Genomic DNA, 20795 nt, shown 5'->3' on the forward strand with positions numbered 1-20795 from the left:
TCTCCACACCATGTATGATTTTATACACCTCAGTCATGCTCCCTCTTCCTTGTTTGTGTTGGTGCTGACCTTTAAAGCCCTAAGTGGCCTCGGTCCAGTATATCTGAAGGAGCGTCTCCACGCCCATTGTTCTGCGGTCCAGCACCAAGGGCCTTCTGGTGGTTCCCTCACTGTGAGAAGCCAAGTTACAGGGGGCAGAGGGCCTTCTCGGTAGTGGCACCCACCCTGTGGAACGCCCTCCCACCAGATGTCAAAGAGAACAACAACTACCAGACTTTTAGAAGACATCTGAAGGCAGCCCTGTTTAGGGAAGCTTTTAATGTTTGATGCATTACTGTATTTTAATATTTTGTTGGAAGCCGCCCCGAGTGGCTAGGGAAGCCCAGCCAGATGGGTGGGGTACAAATAATAAGTTGTTATTATTATTATTATTATTATTATTATTATTATTATTATTATTATTATTATTATTATTATTACTTTGCCACCAAGCAAGCAACAAACAACAACAGTATCTCAGAGCAAATGCTTTTATTTGAATTGCTGCTGCCTGCTGACTGACGGGTTGATATTTCCTGTTATCTTCCTCCTCCTGCAAGCACTCAGAATCAAGGTGTCTTGGTCCCACTCACCCAACTCTCTCTCTCGCACGAGCCACGGCCACCCACCCGTGCCACGACTTTCACTTCTTTCTCCCCACTTTCTCCCTCTTGATATCCTTGGCCAGCTCCCCAATCAGCCTCCAGTACTCTCCGAATTTCAGCTCCTCGTCGTTGTTGACATCCAAGCTCTTCATCTTCTCGTCGAGGTCGCCAACGTCCTTCGGAAAAGGAGGAAAAGAAAGGAAAAGTCAGGGATACGTCTAATTTGTTAATTTGTTAATTAGACAAATTAACAGGAATTAGATGAATTAACAGGAAGGATCCGAAACCGGCGGGACCAGAATTTTACCGAAGACTGGAGTAAATTTACGAACTATATGAAAAGTATTTGTGATGATCAGATGACATTTGCAGGTTTGCAAGAAGTTCTGTGAGGAGTACTGTTGGAAATATTGTAAAAATGGAAAAGGAGAGATGATAAGTTAAGAGAGGTAAAGACAATATAAAATTAAGTAATGCATAAAAAGAGGTTAAGTCCAAAAAAAGTGTATTTGTAATAATTTGCGTGGTACGTTTTATAATTTGCATGTTAAAATTAATAAAAACGTATTATTATTATTTTAAAAAGGAAAAGTCAGGGATAGCAAAGGCGCTGCGACGTTTTGTCACACGAACCCGCTTGTAAAAATTATGTATGGCATGGAGAAGACAGTCTGAGGAGAATTCTCTCTCTCTCATCATACTCCTAGAGCTCAGAGTCATCCAAGAAAATTGATTGGCAGCCTTCGGTTCAGAACCAACAAAAGGAAATACATCTTCATAACTATGCATAATTAACTTCAGGAATTTGCTCCTGCAAGATGTGGTCATCGCGGCAGCAGGTGTCTCGTGTTTGCATCACCCCATGGATGACACGGAGTCTGGTCCAACTTCCCACAAGCAGCAAGTGAGGGGGTGGTCTGAAAGCTACACGCACACAGAGTGAGAGAGGAAAGGAATTCCTTGCACACAGAAATCTAGCATGTCAGGTAGAAGGTGGTCTAGCTGAAATTTATTCCCTGAAGAACTAGTTTTCCACATGCTCTTTCTTGGCAGAGTAGACTAGGTTAGTCATGTTGATTAATTTCAGTGGGTTTACTCTGGGTAGGAATAAGAACCCCATATATCTATAGCATTTTTATACCACTTTAGCAGTCGTGGCTTTCCCCCTCCTTAAATAATCCTGGGAAGTATACAGCAGTTTGTTAGAGGCACTGGGAATTGTAGCTGTCTTAAGGTCTCCTAAAATCTCTCAATTTAACAAACTACAGCTCCTAGGATCCTTTTTTTATTTTGTGGGGGTGCCTTAAATGTATAGTATACACAGCCGAGACCATAACCCCATGGCTTAATGTAGATAATCAAAGGGAAGTCAATGTTTGTTTTTCTTTTTAGTCTTTATATTATTAACTTGTAGGATATGGATTTGTTTTGTTTGTTTGTTTTGAATGTCGGTTTTAGTGTTTTGTGTACTGTTATTTTTTTGATATTTTTCATGTTGTTGTTGTGTGGAAAATACTAATAAAATTTATATTTAAAAAAAAAGAAGGAAAGAAAATCAAAGGCAGCAGGGGTCATATCCAAACCATCAATTGAAATCACATTTATACCACTTTTTAAAGTCAAGGCAGTTTCCTCCAAAGAATCTTGGGAACCACAGTTTAAGGGTGCTGGGAATCATAGCTCAGGGTGGGGTCTCCTAACATCACCCTTAATAAACAACTCCTCCCAGGATCCTATGGAGGCAGCCATGACTGTTAAAGCGGTATCACAGTTCTTTGAACAGCTAGTACAGGTGGAGCCAAGCATTAGTCATTACTCAGAGTAGACCCACTGAAATCAATGGATGTGACTAACTTAGGCTCAGTGGGGTTGCTCCCAATCTTCATCCCACTCAGAAAAAGACCCCCGTTGGCTTTAATGAACTAGACTAACGTAGGTCCATTATTTCCAGTGGGTCTACTCTGAGCACAATGGCAACTGTCAAGTAGGCTCACTTTTAAAAGGGACACGAATCAAGGCCTCATGAAAATCCACCAGCGTTTTAATGCACATTTCTCAAAATGGACACATGCGTATACGCAACGTTGCCTAATAGTCACATTTTTGCAGAGCACACATTTTTCTATGCAATTTTACCTAACACACACACGCACAAAAATCTTTGCAAAGCAATTTTCCTGAATACAATGCATTTTTCTATCTTATTTTCACTAAGAGACGCATTCATACCCATCTTGGTGTAAAAGGCTGTGCTAGAGAATGCATTGCATGATTCAGAGAAGGGTGAATTTTGAAGGCAGGCTGCATTTAAGTCATTGATTCCGAAAGCAGGACTTAGGTTCTCCTCCAACTGCGACATGAATCAAATACAATACCTCCCCTGTCCTTAGACATTGCGACTGCTGCAGCTGCCAGCTACTCAAAACTTTTGCAATCCTTCACCTTACCTACTGGAATGTAGCACACGAGTGAATCCCTCCACTCTTGTCAGAGTCAGACCATTGGTTCGTCTGGCACAGTATTTCCAACACTGACTGGCAACTGCTCTCTAGGGTTTGAGGCAGGGTTCTCTCTCAGCTGTTGGAGACTAGCTGGATGCAGAGGAGAGGTGGGAGGCAGTAGCTGGAAAACCCCCCAAGGGAAGATGGCTCGGAAACAGGGGACTGGTGGTGGGTGGTCAGAAGGAGAAGACTGGGAGAAGGATGTGTCAGAAGCAGAAGGTGCAACAGGGTTTAGTGAGCAGTAAAGGTAAAGGGACCCCTGACCATTAGGTCAAGTCATGACCGACTCTGGGGTTGCGGCGCTCATCTCGCTTAACTGGCCAAGGGAGCTGGCGTACAGCTTCCAGGTCATGTAGCCAGCATGACTAAGCTGCTTCTGGCAAACCAGAGCAACACACGGAAACGCTGTTTACCTTACCGCCGGAGCAGGACCTATTTGTCTACTTGCACTTTGATGTGCTTTTGAACTGCTAGGTTGGCAGGAGCAGGGACCAAGCAACAGGAGCTCACCCCGTCATGGGGAGTCGAACTGCCAACCTTCTGATCAGCAAGCCCTAGGCTCTGTGGTTTAGACCACAGCGCCACCCGCATCCCTTAGTGAGCAGTAGGGCGGTTCATAAAAAACTTTTCTTTTGTAAATGCCTGCTCCAATGGTCTTATCTTACTACACTAGGGATTATATAGCTATATCTGAAATTTCATGCATATCAGTTAATATCTTGACCCTGCTCCACTGAATTGAAATTTCACCCTTCACGACATAGGAAAACGGCCAAGTAAACAGCTATTTCGTGGAGGAGGGTCAAGATATTAACTGATATGCATGACATTTCAGATATAGCTGTATAATCCCTAAGATGGTAAGATAAGACCTTTGGAGCAGGCATTTACAACAACAAAAAAGTTTCTTATGAACCGCCGTAGTGAGCAGGAAGAGGCTGTGGCAGAGAGCAGTTCAGAATCAGAGGCAGAAGCAGAGGCTGGAGAGGAGGGGGCCAAGAGGCTGAGATGAGGCAGGCTGCTGAAGAAGCCAAGGAGACTCCCCTCCTGCTGTGTCCAGCTTCCCTCCCTGCTGGTCTCCCAGGACCAGGAGAGGTGTGAAGAGGGAGTAGCAAAGACAGGCACGTCGACTGAGTCTCAGATTGCTTGGGAAGGAACTGGGGAGAAGCAGACTTAGGCAACTGTGGGCAACCCTCAGCTGCCTCATAGGGGGCAAAGTCTACCAGGATGAGTTGCTGTGCTCACTAGGCCTGGCCTCCTGAGCAGATCTTGTTTCCCTAACTTCACTGACGCCATGTGATTTATTGCTGACCTGCACAGGACACCATCGCGACTCGAATAATGCCTCTTGCTTGCTTGCTTGGATGGAGGATTCGTGAAGGAAGGTGCGAGTGAGTGTGCGGGAACCAGTTTACTCCGCGAAGGTAAAATCCGCACTCGTTACTCCACTCACTGTGGCCTCTGGTCCCTTCCCAACACTGCAACATGGCCCTGGAAGGCTGCTCAGAAGGGAATGTCGCCCTCAAGCAGAAAACTGTTCCCTGCAGAGCTTCTGGGACATTCATTGAGAGGCAGTGGGTCTCCAACTTGTCCTTCAGCAAAATGCTTTCGGCCTAGCCCTGCTTATCCTGATTTTAAAATAAAAGTCTCCCCCATCCACCTGGTCTTACGCCCTATAATTTGTGTCGTTCCCCCCACCCTACCTTCATGAGGTTCGGGAGCTGCTCGTGAACAAGTTCCTTGAACTCCCCAGCCGTCAGAGTCCCCTTCTTGCCCTCACGGCCCGCATGCGTGAAGAAGATGTTGACGATCTTCTCGATGGCTGCCTCCAGCTCTGTCCATTCGCTGCTGGCCATCTCAGGACTGAGGAGTGGTGAGTGAGTTCCTTCCTCGCTGAGGCTGTGGCTCGATGGATGGAGAGTGTGTTTGTAGCGACGGGCTGTGTAAGACGGGCTCTGTGAACAGGGGAGAAGGAGAAGGTGAGGCAGTCAGGAGGAAATCAACAGGGGAAGAGCAGGAGGAAAGTTGTCAACAAAGCAGCAAAGGACATAAGAACTAAGAGACCATATAACACCAGTCTTGAAAGACCTACATTGGCTCCCAGTACATTTCTGAGCACAATTCAAAGTGTTGGTGCTGACCTTTAAACCCCTAAACGGCCTCGGTCCAGTATACCTGAAGGAGCGTCTCACCCCCATCATTCTACCAGGACACTGAGGTCCAGCACTGAGGGCCTTCTGGCGGTTCCCTCACTGAAAGAAGTCAAGTTACAGGGAACCAGGCAGAGGGCCTTCTCAGTAGTGGCGCCCTCCCTGTGGAACACCCTCCCACCAGATGTCAAAGAGAACAACAACTAACAGACTTTTAGAAGACACCTGAAGGCAGCCCTGTTTAGGGAAGCTTTTAGTGTTTGACGTATTGCAGTATTTTAATATTTTTTTGGAAGCCGCCCAGAGTGGCTGGGGAAGCTCAGCCAGAAGGGCGGGGTATAAATAATAAAGTAGTAGTAGTAGTAATTTTTTTCTGTTTTTTATTGCTATGTCTTTTTATTTTTTTAACTGTCAGGGTCTTTCCATAGCAGTATTTTAAATGAATAGAATCAAAGCTCTGGCTAGTTAAAACATCGCCGTCAATCGACAACAACTCAACAAGAGAGACCAATGTCACTTGTTGCTTTGCCAAACGAATGTGCCATGGGCCGGTCTTTCAGCTTTTCATAGAATCACAGAACGGTAGAATTGGAAAGGATCCTGAGAACCATGTCATCCAACCCTCTGCCATGCAGGCAACATCCCGCTGTCCCAATCAGGGATCAAACCTGCAACCTTGGCGTTATCAGCACCACACTCTAACCAGTTGAGCTACCAGTTTGCAATACTGCCTAGAGGCAAAGGAGAAAACATTCCAGAAGGCCTGTAAACGCCACCTTGGTAGCCAAGATAACCCCATGACCAATTGTCACTTGCTGCAAGAACAAGATCACATCGTATGTGGTGGGAATGCAGAGAAGTTAAAAAAATTTGGGAACTGATAGATAATGAATTGAAGAAAATGTTTAAAATAACATTTGTTTAAAAAAACCAGAAGCATTTTTGTTAGGGGTTGTAGGACAAGACCTGCCAAGGAAAACACAGAATTTATTCATGTATGCTACAACAGCGGCAAGAGCACAAGGATGGAAGAATGAGGAAACCCCAACAAAGCAACAGCGGCAAGAGAAACCGATGAACTATGCAGAATTGGCTAAACTGACATACAAACTGTGAGGTAAGGACAACGGTGACTTCAAAGAAGAATAGGAACTTTTTATAAAGTATTTAAAAAGACAACAAAATGAACTGGACTCTTTGGCAGGTTTTGAATAAACATACACAAATTTAGTGATTGATTACATGGTAGATAGATAATATAAGGATTGAAATAATTTTATAATATGCTGAGAAATCAGAGAGAGGAACTGAGGGAAGTCTCGGGGGGGAGAGGGTTTGATGGGGAATGGGGAAAGGGGGGAAATAATGAATATGATATGTTTTGATATATTGTTATGTTGAAATTGTTAATAATTTTTTTTTAAAAAAAGAACAAGATCAAATCGGCTTATTCACATGCTTGGGCATATACTGTATTAGTTGGCTTGCTTGGGATGCTTAGCAAGTTGGGAGAAGGGAGACCTCTCACATTGATTGACTGCCAGCCTAAGATGGATGAGAGATAAGCTTCTACCTTATCTGGGAGATGGATGAGAGATAATGTACTACCTTATCTGAGAGATGGAAGGGGGCTCTAAGCCAGGGGTGAGTTAACTGGATTATTGGTGCCTGTTTACGTAGTTTGCTTTGTGCATAAGTAATGCTTAACATAATAGCAGTGAGGCTCTGCAGGGAGCGTTGTAAGCTTACACTTTCCTTTAATAAAGCACTAGAACTGGCCATTCTGGAGTTCTCCCATCCTCCTTCAGCAGATCTGCATCAACCCGTGTGGTGTAGTGGTTAAGAGCGGTAGTCACGTAATCTGGGAAACCGGGTTCGTGTCTCCGCTCCTCCACATGCAGCTGCTGGGTGACCTTGGGCCAGTCACACTTCCCTGAAGTCTCTCAGCCCCACTCACCTCACAGAGTGTTTGTTGTGGGGGAGGAAGGGAAAGGAGAATGTTAGCCGCTTTGAGACTCCTGAAGGGGAGTGAAAGGCGGGATATCAAATCCAAACTCTTCTTCTTCTTCTTCTTCACAAGCCCTTGACCTTTCTTCTCATGAAAACCTATCAGCATATTCGCGCAAACTTCTCCTGATGTTCGCAATCTTCTTATGCACCTATTTGCAACGTTCCCCAGTAGAGTGCATTTGTGGCGGGTTAGTTTCACTAAGAGATCCATTTCTACGCACACTTTAACACCAGTTTGTACATCGTTATACATGTTACTCCACGAAAGAAACTGGATTGCAAAATTCAGAGAAGGGCAGATTTCCTAAGATGGCTGCATTTCCGTTTGTGTATCATTTGGGGATGCAGAAACTAGGGAGATTTGTCTTTAAATGTGAGCTGAATCACATTTCTCCCCATCAGCTCTGACTGTGGGTTGATCCTAGTACATTTCTGCAGGACACTGTATCCCAAAAATATTAGAAAGTGGTCAAGTCCCAAGGAGAAGGGAACTGGTTGTTAAGAGGGCAAGGAGCTCGCCTCCCTCTGTGGAAATTAGGAACTAATAACACCACTAAAAAGAATTAACAGTAAGAAATAACAATGCACATATCAGAGTTGTATCTTTCCACCCATAGATTAATCAATTGCATTGTGCTGCATGCTGACTTGGGAATAAGCCACCTCCAACTCAGTGAGGCTTACTTTTGGGTAAATGTGAGGAGGTGAATTCAGTTGCATGGATGTGTGGGCCGGATCCTATGGATGCCCTCTTGCAAACCAGTCCTGCTGAATTCAGGGCGAAAGCATGTATAGGATTGCACCACTTTCCTCCTGGGGCAACTAAAGCACTTCTAAACGCAACTTTGGGGTCAGGAGAGACACTATCCCCTCCGTCCCACAGCCCTGCGATCTGGCTCCCCATACCACACCAGCTAATTGTCTTAAAAGGCAATTAGCTCCAAAATAGGTGACCAACGTCCAATCTGGCTGGTCCTTACGCTGGTTAGCTGGCTGGACTGAGAATTTATAGCACCCTTTAAAATGTAAGAAAAGCCCTCCTCAGCGAGAGACCCAGGAAACTCCCAGAAACCCACCAGCAAGGCATGGAGGCAATGTTCCTGAGTTGTTGCTTTTTGCAATTTGTCTTTAGCACCTTGTTTTCAGGATAAACTGACCCTGAATTTGGAGGCTCTGTTTTGCTGGCAATGTTTTAGACCTGTGTGCCACAACGATAGATGATAGAGAGATAGATACTGTAGATGATAGATAGAGATGATAGATGATAGATAGATAGATGATAGATAGATGATAGATAGATAGATAGATAGATAGATGATAGATAGATAGATAGACAGACAGAGATATAGATAGAGATAGATAGATAGATAGATAGATAGATAGATAGATAGATAGATAGACAGACAGACAGACAGACAGACAGACAGACAGACAGATAGAGATAGATAGATGATAGATAGATAGATAGATAGATAGATAGATTAGATAGATAGATGATAGATAGATAGATAGATAGATAGATAGATAGATAGATAGATAGATATAGATAGATAGATAGATAGATAGATAGATAGATAGATAGATAGATATAGATAGATAGATAGATGATAGATAGATAGATAGATAGATAGATAGATGATAGATAGATGATAGATAGATAGATATAGATAGATAGATAGATAGATAGATAGATAGATAGATAGATATAGATAGATGATAGATAGATAGATAGATAGATAGATAGATAGATAGATAGATAGATATAGATAGATAGATGATAGAAAGATAGATGATAGATAGATATAGAGATAATAGATGACAGATGATAGATAGATAGATGATAGATAGATAGATAGATAGATAGATAGATAGATAGATAGATATAGATAGATATAGATAGATGATAGATAGATAGATAGATAGATAGATAGATAGATAGATAGATAGAGATAGATAGATAGATAGATAGATAGATATAGATGATAGATAGATAGATAGATAGATAGATAGATAGATAGATAGATAGATAGATATAGATAGATAGATGATAGAAAGATAGATGATAGATAGATATAGAGATAATAGATGACAGATGATAGATAGATAGATGATAGATAGATAGATAGATGATAGATAGAGATAGATAGATGATAGATGATAGATATAGAAAGATGATAGATAGATGATGATAGATAGATAGATAGATAGATAGATGATAGATAGATAGATAGGTGATGATAGATAGATAGATAGATGATAGATAGATAGATAGATAGATAGATAGGTAGATGATAGATAGATAGATGATAGATAGATAGATGATAGATAGATAGATGATAGATAGATAGATAGATAGATAGATAGATAGATAGATAGATAGATATAGAGAGATGATAGATAGAGATAGATCGATCAATCAATAGATAGATAGATAGATATAGGGCTCATCCACACTTCTGCTTCTGTCATGCTCAATAAAGCACAGGTCCAAGCTGTTTTCCCCTTGCCCTGCTCCTTTCCAAGGAAAAACCCACTCTTTAGAGCCAGATCAGAACAAATGGCAAACCAAGGGAAACCTGAATTGTCACTTCTGTTGTATCTCTGACCAACAGCAGACCTCAAGGGATCTTGAGTCCCTCGATAGGGAGGTGGACTTCAAAAGCCAACCGCAATTCTTATAACAGCCATTTGTTCTGATCGAGCATTAAAGAGCAGTTTTCCCTGGGCAGGAAGCAGCGAGACAATGGGAAATGTGGGTATGCCCTTACAGACACACGTCTGTGATTCTATCTAATCTAGTGGCTACGAAGCACATCTTGTGGGCTATTTTGGATTCCGGTGTGTCATGTCACTTCCACGTGACTGGTTTATCCGGCACTCATCCTGATTTGTTTGCACAAAGTTTGCCTGGATGTTAGATGCCCTCTGCTATTTATTGAGCATTTTGTTCTGATTCGTTAATCAACTGCGACCCAACGCGCTCTCGCTGGTGCTTTCTCCCATCACTTTCCTTCCTGCAAAAAGTCCAGGGTGGGGTGGGGGGAAAGTGGGTTTATGCAAGACCTCCCAATCAATTTTAATTGCCCAACCCAGATTCGCAAGTACATGATTGGATCTCATTGGACAACAGCATCTGTCTGGAAGTGCTCTTCATAGAATACAATGTTGTTACAAGAGAATAAATACATACAGTGGTACCTGGGGTTACATACGCTTCAGGTTACATACGCTTCAGGTTACAGACTCCGCTAACCCAGAAACAGTACTTCAGGTTAAGAACTTTGCTTCAGGATGAGAACAGAAATTGTGCTCCGGCGGCACGGCAGCAGCAGGAGGCCCCATTAGCTAAAGTGGTGCTTCAGGTTAAGAACAGTTTCAGGTTAAGTACGGACCTCCGGAACGAATTAAGTACTTAACCCGAGGTACCACTGTATAGGGAGATAGCTGAATGGACAGAGACAGACAGTCCAGCCATTAACATATTTACTTAGGGCATGTGTCTCCTAAAGTTCACTGGCTCTCAGGTAAAAGTGCTTAGGATCGCATTGCCCACTTGTTTCTTAAACGTAAGAGGCGAGGAGGAGTCCTGCGGGATCAGACCACTAGCCCATACAATCCAGAACCCTGTTCTCACAGTGGTCCTCACCCCTGCTGCAGGTTCCAGTAACTGGCGTTCAGAAGCACTGCTGCCTGTGGAGACAGAGTCAAACCATCATGACTAGTAGCCATCGATAGCCCTCTCCTCCTCCTCCTCCAGGAAAATTTCTCTAATCCTTTTTCTTGAAGCCACCCAAGTCGGTCGCCATCGGCCACTGCCTCCTGCGGGGAGTTCCACAGTTTACTCTGCACTGCATGGAAAAGCCCTTCTTTTTATCTGGCCCCGGCCCTTCCCACATTCAACTCCACTTCAAACTCTGGTGTTATGAGAGATGGGGAAACGCATTTTCTCTGTCCTCGTGCATCACTACCGTATTTTTCGCTCTATAAGACGCACCAGACCACAAGACGCACCTAGTTTTTGGAGGATGAAAACAAGGAAAAAAATATTCTGAATCTCAGAAGCCAGAACAGCAAGAGGGATCGCTGTGCAGTGAAAGCAGCAATCCCTCTTGCTGTTCTGGCTTCTGGGAGAGCTGCGCAGCCTGCATTCGCTCCATAAGACACACACACATTTCCCCTTACTTTTTGGGAGGGAAAAGTGAGTCTTATAGAGCAAAAAATACGGTATATAAACTTCTCTCGCGCCACCTCTTAATGGTCATTTCTCTAAGCTAAAAAGTCCCAGATGCTGAAAATAATAATAATAATAATAATAATAATAATAATAATAATAATAATAATTTATTATTTATACCCCACCCATCTGGCTGGGCTTCCCCAGCCACTCTGGGCGGCTTCCAACAAAATATTAAAATACCGTAATGCATCAAACATTAAAAGCTTCCCTAAACGGGGCTGCCTTCAGATGTCTTCTAAAAATCTTTCCTCATGGGGTAGGGGCTCGCTCCAACCCCCTTGATCATTTGTGGTTGTCCTTTTCTGAAATTTTTCCCATTCTGCAATATCTCTTTTTTTTTTTTGAGGGGAGGAGCCCAGAACTTCTTAAACCTCTGAGCTTATCTCAGAATCTCACCAGTACAGTTAAGAACTTAATTCATTCCGGAGGTTCGTTCTTAACCTGAAACTGTTCTTAACCTGAGGTACCACTTTAGCTAATGGGGCCTCCTGCCACCGCCACACGATTTCTGTTCTCATCTTGAAGCAAAGTTCTTATCCCGAGGTACTATTTCTGGGTTAGCGGAGTCTGTAACCTGAAGCGTCTGTAACCCGAGTTACCACTTTACCTCAAACAGATGACCCTCCTCTGCTTGCAGATTTTTCTAACACACCTCAATGCATGCATGTAATCCATGAATGCAATGGTGGATTGGATGGGTGTTTTCAACTGATTCATCGCCTCCCAAAATTCTTTCCGTTAGTCAGCAGACTTTGCACTCCCATAACTGCACTGCCCCATATCTCTCTCTCACACACACACACACATGCACATCCCATGACCAAAGAAGGGGGTCGAGCCTCTGTCACCAACTGGCAGCATGCCCCTTCCCAAGGATTGCCACTTACCCTGAAGACGGACGCTTGCAAGGATAATGTCAGTGGGGGAACAGGGCGGTGCTTTTTATACAGCTGTGGGCAGCCAGAATCGGGGGAAACGAGGAAGGGGGGGAGTTGTTCAAAGGATCAGTGCTCCATTAAGCTAAAAGACTTTGCTGGTGTACGGTTTCTCTTTCCACAGACACCGCCCACGCCCGGACTCCCCCCCCCCCAGGCTGCAGCCCGCAGTGCTACTAACACACGGCATTGCCTTCCTGGCTTGTCAACAACAACCCACAAAGCTCAGCAGCCAGTCTTGGCCCTGCCCAGCCGTCCACAAACAAACTTTCCTTTTGCAAGATTCGGCATGCAACCAAGGAAAGTCGGGGGGGTGAGAAGCCCCCAACAACAACGCCTCGTGTTTGTGGGTGTGTACAGGCTGCAGAAGACACACAAGGGGAGAGTTTGTGTTACAGACTCTCTGCCGGGGCCTCGGGATGAGTTAGCAGGGAAGGCGGTGGAAGCCCTCCAGGAAAATCTGTTTCATGAGCTGACTCACTCGCCCAGCCACCGTTTGCAGAAAAACACGACTGGCCGTCGCTCACGCTGGGACATTTTTTTGTGGGGGGGGAGGGGTAGTTTGATTTTGATTTTGGCCAGGAAAAGTAAACAGGATGCCCTAGCAAGGTTTGGACTTGATGCCAGGCTCGGACAGGAAGATCTAGCAAGGCTTGGATTTAAGTCAGATTCAGACAAGCATACCCTCCAACGTTTCTCTGATGAAAATAGGGACGTCCCATTCCACAATGAATTTTACTACAGTGGTGCCTCGCAAGACGAAAAGAATCCGTTCTGTGATTCTCTTCGTCTAGCAGTTTTTTCGTCTTGCGAAGCAAGCCCATTGACGGATTAGTGGATTAGCGCTATTAGCGGCTTTTAGCGGCTTATCGGCTTATTGGATCAGCTGATAAGCGGCTTAGCGGCTTAGAAAAAGGGGGGGAAAGGGGGGGAAACCGCAGGAACTCGCAAGACATTGTCGTCTTGTGAAGCAAGCCCATAGGAGATTCGTTTTGCGAAGCACCTCCAAAACGGAAAACTCTTTCATCTAGCGACTTTTCCGTCTTGCGAGGCATTCGTCTTGCGGGGCACCACTGTATTTATACCCCACACTGGGTTGTCCCAGCCTCTCTGGGCAGCTTCCAACATATATGAAAACATAATAAAACATTAAACATAAAAAAACACAACTTCCCTATATAGGATTGCCTTCAGACAGCTCGGGGGTTGGATAACTCCATACCCTCCAGTGCAAATAGGGTCATCCTACCATACCCTCCAACGTTTCTCCGAAGAAAATAGGGATGTCCTAAGGAAAAGCAGGATGTTCCGGGATCAAATCAGAAACCGGGACAGCTTCTCTAAATCGGGGACGTCCCTGGAAAATAGGGACACTTGGAGGGTCTGAGACAGGATGATCTAGCAAGATTTTGTATTTAATTCAGGATCAAACAGTTTGATCTAGCGAGGCTTGGATTTAAGTCAGATTCAGTCAGGACGACCTTGCAAGATTTTGAATTTAAGTCAGGCTCAGACAGACTCAGACAGGAAGTTTAGCATTCATGGGAGTCGTAGTCTAACAATCACTGGATAGATGCAGGTTCCTTCCTGACCCAACTGGGCCAGTTTTCCACTGAAGACCAGGAAATCATAGCATCTGGAATTAATTGGTATGCTGCCTTTTGATTATAGGGATTCTGTTTAACCATTGAAATATCTCAAGATCACAGATCTGCGCTCTGAATGAATGTATCTGGAACATTGCCTCTTTTCCTTCAACATTCAACAGTTACCCATGGATTAAAGATGTCCACATGAATGATATATCCATCCCCGCCAACAATCAGCTGGCATTTTGTGGCCGCAGAGCATGCTCAATTCTTGTTTTGCTGGAGGGTTTGTTTGTTTGTTTGTTTGTTTGTTTGTTTGTTTGTTTCCCTCCCCTTAGCATTTCTCCCTAAATAGATTTCAACATCTGTAAACCTCAGGATTCCCCAAGCCAGTCGATATCTCCCTCTTGCAGAAGGATCCTAGAATCATAGAATCATAGAGTTGGAAGAGACCACAAGGGCTATCGAGTCCAACCCCCTGCCATTTTCATGACTTAACCATCAGCGATAGAAGGAATTACGCATCATGAAACGTTTGTTGGGGAAAATATTTTTATTTTGTAGAAGAATCAGTGCCTGGCTTCAATGCCCAGCCCGTTAGAGATCCACAATATTTACCAACCTTCCCAAGAATGGGGCAGGGGACGGCCCCCCCTACACTCATCCTTTCCTCACTGCCTCGAGATCTTCCTTTTCTAAACAATAAATTGATTGATGCTAAATTGCTATATTATCACAATTCCAAACTGTTTTATATATCAAACACCCTTGTTTCCTAAGAAGAAAACTGCACAAGAACGTGACAACACGAGAACGGGCCTTCTCTGCGGTGGCTCCCCGTCTGTGGGACGTTCCTTTTCAACCAGGCCTTTGGTTGATTTGATTGACATATGCCCTTTTAAAATGTGGGTTTTTTATGGGAGAGGGTGTTATTGGGTTATTGTTTTTATTTTGATTATATATTTTGTGGTTTTGAGTTCTGGTTTTGTTCTATGAGCTGCCCCGAGACCTCCAGGTATAGGGCAGAATATAAATTCAATAAATAAATCAAATGAATGAATGAATACAAAGAAAACAAATGCAATAGAACATGGGGGAAAGAAAATGGCATGTGGGAGGGGAGGGATAATATAACAAAAAAGGCTATAGCTCCGTGAGATAATGCAATCATTTACATTGTCATTCCAGAAAAGGCCCACTTCTCAACAAATGTGCTTTCCCGAGTATTACATATTGTGTTTTTCTTATGTGTAAGGTTTATCGTTAAGATAGTTTGCCAGGTTTTCCTTAGCCAATCAGATATGGGGATGGGGTTATATTTCTGTTTTTGTGCCATATACTGTTTTGTTGTCGTTAGCAGCTTCGTAATCAGCTGCACTTCAGTGTTAATGACCTCAGAGCGAAGTATCAAATGGAGAGTTATTTTTCAGTGTTCTCAAATGACGATGCTAAACTGCAGCTTTCCCCCACTCCGACTCTGCAAGCTCATAATCCCAAATCCACTCACATTTAGTTCAGTCTACAGCAGTCACTTACCTGCTATTGGAAAAATGTGGTCACCGACCCCCCACCACTACACACACAAACACAAACACACACACACTCCTGTGCTCCTCCCCAAGTCACCAGCCTCCTCCAGTCCTTCCTGTTTTTGAACACTGCTTTAGCAGAAGCGGTGAAGGTTCAGTCCAATATCTTACTGGTTTATCCTGAGCAGCTCAGTTTGTTATAGACTGCTTTGGGAACGGGAATGGGCAAATCCGTTCCTCCTTTTCCCCATTATTCAGTTCAGTTCTCCGCATCTGCACATCAGTTTGCAGATCCACACCCTCCCCACAAAAAAAGCCTTTCTGAGAATTCATCAGCTTGAATTGAAGAATTCATTTTTTGTGCATGACTCCTGGCATACACAATTTTGCATGCTTTTTTTTTTGCATTTTTGCAAAGCAATTTTCGGTAATACAATGCATAGTTGACATGTTACTTCCACTAACAGATGCACACTTTGGTCTCATGGGTGACTTTTTGGTATGCATGACTCAGCTGCAGAATTGCACTGCAAAAGCACAAATTTCAAAGGTCGGCCACAATTCGATTCATGCATTGCTTCGGGTGAATCAGGAGGTTTGACTTTAAGTTGGAACCGAAACAATTTCCCTTCCATCCCTATACCTGACCACTGGCTGTGCTGGCTACACACTCATTCTAAATGTAGACCAATGTGTCCCACCTTCTAGACCAGCACAAGAGGCAGATATCAGAAGGAAGGGGGGAAAGAGGCAGCGGTGGTGCAGTGGTTAGAGTGCTCAACTAGGACCCGAGAGGGAGATTGGAGTTTGAAAACCACCACTCAGCCATGAAGCTCACTGGGTACGATCTCAGGCCCAACCACTGCCTCTCAGCCTAACCTACCTTTCAGATGGCATGGAGAGAACTGTGTACAGTGGTACCTCGGGTTACATACGCTTCAGGTTACAGACTCTGCTAACCCAGAAATATTACCTCAGGTTAAGAACTTTGCTTCAGTCTGAGAACAGAAATCGTGCTCCGGTGGAACGGCAGCAGCAGGAGGCCCCATTAGCTAAAGTGGTGCTTCAGGTTAAGAACAGTTTCAGGTTAAGAACGGACCTCTGGAACGAATTAAGTACTTGACCAGAGGTACCACTGTATGTCACTTTGAGCTCCTTGAGGGGGAAAAAGCTGGGATGGAAATCAATCAATCAATCAATCAATTAACGAATACAGACAATTTCCCCATTAGATACATTTTTGTCAATATGGTTTGATTGATGATGGACCGCATAGCAAAATTCAGAGAAGTGCGAATTTTGACGGATAGCTGTCTTTTCGTTTCTGAAAGTGAGGATTTGATAGATTTGGCTGAAACCTGGATCCGATTTCTCCCCCCGCCCCCATCACTGAGGAGAGCCTCAGGAAGTTCCCCCTCAGGCCTTGCTTAGGCATTCCTGGGCTTTATGGACCAATTGCCTGACTCAGTATTAAGTAGCATTGTAAAACAGCTAAGTTATTTGACAATAATAGTAATAAGGCTATGTTTTGCTCCTTTGGCCCACAGAGAGATAACGCTGGAATGCAGCAGAGGTGGCCGGACAAGAATTACCGGAAAGATCCTTCGGCGTACAAAGCAACAACCCCTATCCGCTGCCGAGAGGCCCAGTGTTTTGACTCTGACATGTCACACTTTAAAAAAAGGAAAAAATCAAATTAACATTGCGTAGGTTTTGCGAGACCTGGCAACGCATCTCAGGTTGTTTTATTCATTCATTCATCAAAATTGCACTTAGGGTCCACCTTTTATTCCAGTGAGCTGAAGGTGACATACATGGTTCTGCTCTTCTCATTTCATCTTCACAACCGCCCTGTGAGGTAGGCCAGGCTGAGACGCACAGACTGTGGCAAGGTCTCACTCAGCGAGCTTCAAGGCCAAGCTGGGATTTGAACCCAGCTCTCTCCTAAGTCCTAGTCCAGCACCCCAAGGGGAAATGATTGCTGTGGTGACAAAGTGGACTAGACGGACCACTGGCCTGATCAGACAGGGATCGTCTTACATGCCCTTCAACATTTCTCCGATGAAAATGAGAACTTCCATCTTTTATTATTATTATTATTATTATTATTATTATTATTATTATTATTATTATTATTATTATTATTATTATTATTCCACGCCCATCTGACTGGGTTGCCCCAGCTCAGGGCAGCTAGGCAGCTTCCAACATATATAAAAACATCATAAAGCATTAAACATTTTTTAAAAACCTATACAGTGGTACCTCGGGTTACAGACACTTCAGGTTACAGACACTTCAAGTTACAGACTCCGCTAACCTAGAAATAGTACCTCGGGTTAAGAACTTTGCTTCAGGATGAGAACAGAAAGTGCAGCAGCGGTGCAGCAGCAGCAGGAGGCCCCATTAGCTATAGTGGTGCTTCAGGTTAAGAACAGTTTCAGTTTAAGAATGGACCTCCAAAACGAATTAAGTACTTAACCCGAGGTACCACTCTACAGAGGTGCTTTATATGCTTGGCTTGGGGGTCACATTAACTCTTCAACATTTCTCCAGTGAGAATAGGGACAACCTAAGGAAAACGGAGGGACGCGGGTGGTGCTGTGGGTTAAACCACAGAGCCTAGGACTTGCCGATCCGAAGGTTGGCAGTTCGAATCCTCTCGATGGGGTGAGCTCCTGTTGCTCAGTCCCTGCTCCTGCCAACCTAGCAGTTCGAAAGCACCTCAAAGTGCAAGTAGATAAATAGGTACCACTCCGGCAGGAAGGTAAACGGTGTTTCCGTGTGCTGCTCTGGTTCGCCAGAAGCGGCTTAGTCATGCTGGTCGCATGACTGTACGCCGGCTCCCTCGGCCAGTAAAGCGAGATGAGCGCTGCAACCCCAGAGTCGGTCACAACTGGACCTAATGGTCAGGGGTCCCTTTACCTTTAAGGAAAACCTATCCATTCTGAGGGAAATCAGCCCTGAGGCTCACTGGAAGGGCAGATCCTGAAGCTAAGGCTCCAGTACTTTGGCCACCTCATGAGAAGAGAAGACTCCCTGGAAAAGACCCTGATGTTGGGAAAGATGGAGGGCACAAGGAGAAGGGGATGACAGAGGATGAGATGGTTGGACAGTGTTCTCGAAGCTACCAGCATGAGTCTGACCAAACTGCGGGAGGCAGTGGAAGACAGGAATGCCTGGCGTGCTCTGGTCCAGGGGGTCACGAAGAGTCAGACACGACTAAACATCAACAAGGAAAAGTGGGACATTCCAGGATCAAATCAGAAACCAGGACGGATTCTGTAAATCCAGGAAATTCCCTGGAAAATAGGGGCACTTGGAGGGTCCGTCCTTATGTTCTTAAACCAACAAGCCCCATTATCAGAAGAGAGCTTCCTACATTTTTCATTGTTGTTCCTCGCCCCCTGTCATGATCAAGCCCGGCCTGTCGGCAACAGCAAACGCTGATTGATTGACACACATTCCTTCCTTCTGTGGAGGCTTGCAATAACAGGGGCTTTTTTTAGTTTTTGCAAACCATCGCCAGCCTCCTGTTGCTGAGCCCTAACACGTTCAGATGACCCGGGATTCTGGGAACACCAGCAGCAAGGAACACCGGCCCGGCCTGTTTCGTGTGCCCACACGCGCATAACTCTGTCTCGCTCACCCATATGCTAATCCGGGCCAGTCGAGCTCCATGCCATCGCCAAGGGTAGATAATAGATTTCCGGAGAACTGGGACAAGGCGAGGACGTCACAGCTTTCCAACCCCGGAAGGAACTACCTTTGGCTGGAGGAACAGAGGCACGTGCTGTGGGACTCAGAGGATAAGTGAGGCCATGTGTCACGCACCAGCTCCCCAGTGAATAATGGCCAACTGCTTGTGACAGCGTTGCCTCCCCTCTCACAATATTTATTTATTCAAATTTCTGAACCACATCATATTTTGAAATTTTCAAGGCCACATTCACACCATGCATTCAAAGCACAATAATATCCCTTTAAACAACAGCCAGGGGTGTCCTCCCCCCCCAAATAAAAGAATTCTGGGAGCTGTTGTTTGTTATGGTCGCTGAGAGTTGTTAGGAGACACACACACACACACACACACCCCGTTCTCTTTGCAGAGCTACAATTCCCAGAGTGGTTTAAGAATCAAGCCCTCTTCGCAGGGATTTTTGGGATTTGTAGCCCTCTGAGGGATATAGGGGGGCCAGTTCTCAGCTCCCTGAAGAAAGGAGAGCTCCCATAATCTTATTTTTTGGGGGGGAGCCTGTTTATAGTGCAATGATACCACTTTAAATAGTCATGGAGCCCCGCAAAGGATTCTGGGAGCTGTGGTTTGTTAAGGGTGCTGAGAGTTGTTAGGTAAAGGTAAAGGGACCCCTGACCATTAGGTCCAGTTGTGTCCGACTCTGGGGTTGCGGCGCTCATCTCGCTTTACTGGCCGAGGGAGCCGGCGTACAGCTTCCGGGTCATGTGGCCAGCATGACTAAGCTGCTTCTGGCGAACCAGAGCAGTGCATGGAAACGCCGTTTACCTTCCCGCCAGAGCTGTACCTATTTATCTACTTGCACTTTGACGTGCTTTCGAACTGCTAGGTTGGCAGGAGCTGGGACCGAACAACGGGAGCTCACCCCATCGCAGGGATTTGAACCGCCAACCTTCTGATCGGCAAGTCCTAGGCTCTGTGGTTTAGACCACAGCGCCACCCGCGTCCCTCCCTGAGAGTTGTTAGGAGACACCCATTTCCCCTCCCTGAGCTGCAATGTATGGTGTGAATGTGGCCATTTTGATGTAAAAACAAAGACACAAACCCCTGATACACAAAGAAGGAGAAAGGGGGAGACTCAGCGAGCTCCCTGGGAAAGAAGGAAATGACAGTGTGGTGTAGCGGTTAGAGTGCTAGACTAGGACATGGAAGACCAGGGTAAAGCTCATTGGGTGGGGCCTTGGGCCAGTCACTGCCTCTCAGCCTAACCCACCTCACAGGGCTGTTGCAAGGACAAAATGCCATCTTGAATTCCGTGACGGAAAGTTGGGATATAAATGTAATAAATACATACATAAATCTTCAGAGAAAGGCTGACAATGAATCAGGCCTGTATTTCAGCAGGTGAGGAATCCTTCTCAACCCCGAGGGCCACATTCCAACCTTCTGAGGGCCACAAGCCAGGGGTGAATTTTTACCTTTGTGAATTTTTTACCAATGTGATTT

At 44.8% G+C, this 20795-nt stretch overlaps 1 protein-coding gene across 1 annotated transcript; it reads right to left on the reverse strand.

The window, feature by feature from the left end:
* Positions 1-516: 516 nt before the first annotated feature.
* On the reverse strand, positions 517-12591 carry S100A13 (S100 calcium binding protein A13). The gene is made up of 3 exons (XM_081174358.1): positions 12430-12591; positions 4849-5100; positions 517-820 (listed from the first exon to the last, which is right to left on the reverse strand). Exons 2-3 carry the CDS (start codon positions 4999-5001, stop codon positions 683-685), a joined length of 291 nt encoding a protein of 96 aa, XP_081030484.1. The 5' UTR covers positions 5002-5100; positions 12430-12591; the 3' UTR covers positions 517-682.
* Positions 12592-20795: the final 8204 nt, after the last annotated feature.

This window comes from Podarcis bocagei (genome assembly GCF_964188305.1).
Source record: "Podarcis bocagei genome assembly, chromosome: 16".
Classification (NCBI taxonomy): Eukaryota; Metazoa; Chordata; class Lepidosauria; order Squamata; family Lacertidae; genus Podarcis; species Podarcis bocagei.

What these genes read in the sequence shown, in the direction of transcription:
- S100A13 (XM_081174358.1), bottom strand. Translation starts at nt 5,001, where the DNA reads ATGGCCAGCAGCGAATGGACAGAGCTGGAGGCAGCCATCGAGAAGATC. An exon ending in AGCTCCCGAACCTCATGAAG is followed by an intron (nt 821 to 4,848) that starts GTAGGGTGGGGG and finishes CCTTTTCCGAAG; the next exon opens with GACGTTGGCGACCTCGACGA.